The 3,434-nt window shown below is 46.7% G+C and overlaps 1 protein-coding gene across 1 annotated transcript; it reads right to left on the bottom strand.

Annotated features, from left to right (window-relative positions):
- Positions 1-1,225: 1,225 nt before the first annotated feature.
- amigo1 (adhesion molecule with Ig-like domain 1) lies at positions 1,226-2,761 on the bottom strand (the record flags this gene model as incomplete). The annotated part of the gene is made up of 1 exon (XM_080534557.1): positions 1,226-2,761. One exon carries the CDS (start codon positions 2,759-2,761, stop codon positions 1,226-1,228), a length of 1,536 nt encoding a protein of 511 aa, XP_080390683.1.
- Positions 2,762-3,434: the final 673 nt, after the last annotated feature.

Here is a 3,434-nt window from a genome sequence, read left to right as displayed (position 1 = left end):
GGAAATAAAGGACGTTGATATTTAATTTTCTGGAACAGTCATGAAACCTACAGCTTACAACCTATCACTGTCTTCTCAACGTGTACAGGCCTTTCCTGCCAACACCTAGGATCACTACAGGAGAGACTCAGGCGGCTACTACGTAACGTGGCTATGTTTATCTACTAGTATACACATTCAATATGACATGGAACATACTGCATGAACAATATAATCTGGAAGAAACATCACATTTATATAGTCACCTCTTCGAATAGGCAGAATACAGACATACATACAATATATGACCCTTTTTATATCTACCATATATCTAGCACCTATAGCAAAAATAAAGATACAATTGTCTCTTCCTAACAACAATTATATATTTGCATGTGAGATATAATATGAATGGTATGTGAGGGGATTCCTATTAACTGACTTATCTCTTATTCAAAACAGCTCTAAACAAGCATTGACTGAACTGCAATGATATTTTATTTGATTACTGTATGTGTGCAATTGCCATTTCATTATGACTAAATATCTGACCTAGCTATTTACTTGAGAGGGAGACACACTCTGATATAGACTACATTTCCTGTTTCCCACTCAAAGGCCCACACTGTCTGAGGTTTAATATGATGTTTGTTTATGGCATACTGCTCCTCAGATGACTCACTGATAATGACTATTCATAACCTGGTAATACTGGTCTATCAGCTGTGGAGTGGGTATATATAGCGTTGCTAGTGTCTACAGAAGACTCACTGTAGTTAATTTCCTATTACATATAAATATGAGTCTACAAGGCTCATGTTCGTGAGACTTGATTATATGTATGAACTATATTATTTTTTCCAAACCTATCCACGCTCTACCCTCCCGTCTTTTAAAAAATGTATGTTAAATGATACACCTTATCAAGTTTTCCACTCTACACCATTCTATCTCTTCCTGAGTACTGAAGTCCAACATGATACCCTCTCTTCACACATATCAAGACAAAAGTGTTAACTTACACTAGCAGGCTTTCACAGTATGTATATTTAAGTGCTACAGATTAAATGCTGGAAAGGTTCTGTCTTTTGTCCTTGTCAATCCCAAGGCAATTGGTTTAAAACTCCCTTAAGCCTGTGACTGCTTAGGGTCATAACCATAGATGGCTGTCCTTCCTTTCCACCTCCAGGAAGTCACAGTTTGAGTTCAGCACCACATGACTGACATTGCACCACCACATCCCATCTCAGACCATCATGGGTGTGTCTGAGAAGACGGAGCTGATGGACTCGGCTACTGACTTCTTCCTCCTGCCCTTCCCCAGTGAACCCGCCTCCTCGTCCAGGTCCTGGTCCCCATTGGGGTTGACCTTGCCGTTCTGGCCCTGTAGGTCCTTGGGGTCTATGAAAGCAACGTGCCTGTTGAGCTCCGCCTTGGAGGCCAGGTCCTCGTGGGATGGTGTGGCACTGAGCATGGAGGAGTGGATGCTGTCCTCATGGTTCTTTCCCTTACCAGGGCAGCAGAAGCAGTGGCAGGGCGTCAGGTACAGATAGATGAGCACCAGCACCACGCTGGACAGGCAGCCCACCAGGGTGGTGTAGGCCGTGTTCAGGGTCTCACCGTCCCCGTTCAGTGGGAACGGGTGTACCCTCACCAGCACGAAGAGCGTCTCGTTGACAGTCTCGCCTATGGCAAAGCAGGTATAGGTCCCCGAGTCCTCTGGCTGCAGCTTGCTGATTTGGAGACTGCCATCCGGAAGGACCATGGCTGTCTGGTTACTGCCTTCTGACACCGCCACATTTCCAGGCATCACCCATGCCTTCACCATGTCCCTGTGCTTGGTGTCACAGCGGAGAACCAACGTCTGTTCCAGGTACGCTTCATAATCTGCCTCTTTGAAAGTGCTACAGTTCATATAGTTATTGTTGAGTTTCAGGATGCCAACGTTGGTTTTCTGGGGGACAGGCAGAACGCAGGTGTGTTCATCCTTAAAGTCCATGACTGAGCTAAGCTTTCGTAATTGCCATTGGGCCAGCAGGCTGTAAAGGTCACAGTCACAGATGAGGGGGTTGTTGTGGAAGTAGAGGCCGTTCTTGATGAAGGCGGGCAGGGCCTGCAGCGCCATCATGGGGAGGACTTTGATCTTGTTGGAGGATACGTCCAGGAGGCTGAAACTGATCCTTTCATGACGGATTTTGTCCTTGACCAGCTCCAAGGGGAAACGGGATATCTGGTTCTGGCTCAGGTAGAGCTTCTGAAGGTTAGACAATCCTGTGAATGCTGTGCGGTCGATCTGGGAGATGTGGTTGTTGTAGAGCAACAGCACCTCCAGGTGCACCAGGGGCTCGAAGATAAACTCGTCCAGCTGTCGGAGGTTGTTGGAGGACAGGTCCAGGTAGCGCAGCTGCTTGACGTACAGGAAGGCCTCTGAGGAGAGAAAGTGGAGGCTGTTGTGGCTGAGCAGGAGATTGTGGAGCTTGAGCAGCTTGACTGTAGTCCATTCTACACGCAGCCGAGTGATGTCGTTGTAGCTGAGGTCCAGCACAGCTGTGTAGAGAGGCAGTCCTGTGGGGACGGTGGTCAGGTTCATTTTGGAGCAGCTCACTATGTTGCTGGCGCAGATACAGGTCTTGTGGCAGTTTAGGGTGGACCCTGCTACACCTGGCATCCAAAAGAGAGCCAGAAAGAGACAGTGGGAAAGGTAGAGGGCTCTCCTCACATGAATCCTCAGACAGGTTGAGGAGTCCAGCAGGCTCTCTCTCTCTCTGTTGCGAGGCAACATGCTAGCAGTTGGTCTTATTCAAGGAGAAGTCTTCTATTACTTGCTCTCGCTAAACAGCATGGAACAGCAGCTGGAGGAATCCCAGGCATTGCTAATTGAAGGCTGAAAGAAAAGCAAACAACATTAACTATTGTTGGAAATAGACATGGCTAATGGGCGGAATTAAATACTGTCATGGTAACATGCCTGGTATATCCATCCTCCCCAAAACGTGCACGCACTCGCGCATGCACGCACGCGCACGCACACACACACACACACACACACACACACACACACACACACACACACACACTCACACACACACACACACACACACACACACACACACACACACACACACACACACACACACCTATGAGCAAAGCAATAAAGATATGCATAGCCTACATGTATAGCCTACAAGTGTAGCCTACTAAACGTCTTTCTTGTGATCATTTGCTCCAAAACATAAATTATCAATTCATTTGTATAACAGCCCATGGATACGTACCTTATTCACGTCAGATTAAGCCACCCTCAATTGTCTAAAATTAAATCCGCAATAAATCGTCGGACACATGACTGTTATGCACCTCGCAGTCACTTACAGTAGGATAAGTCTCTAATGTCGGGACAACAGATGGGATGATAGAAGAGCTGAGAGCGCTTGAGTATGCTCGCTAAATAATCC

The sequence above is a fragment of the Nansenia antarctica genome, assembly GCF_963989245.1.
Source record: "Nansenia antarctica genome assembly, chromosome: 6".
NCBI lineage: Eukaryota > Metazoa > Chordata > Actinopteri > Argentiniformes > Microstomatidae > Nansenia > Nansenia antarctica.
The sequence above is the reverse complement of the archived record's forward strand: the minus strand, read 5'-3'. Positions and strand labels throughout refer to the sequence as shown.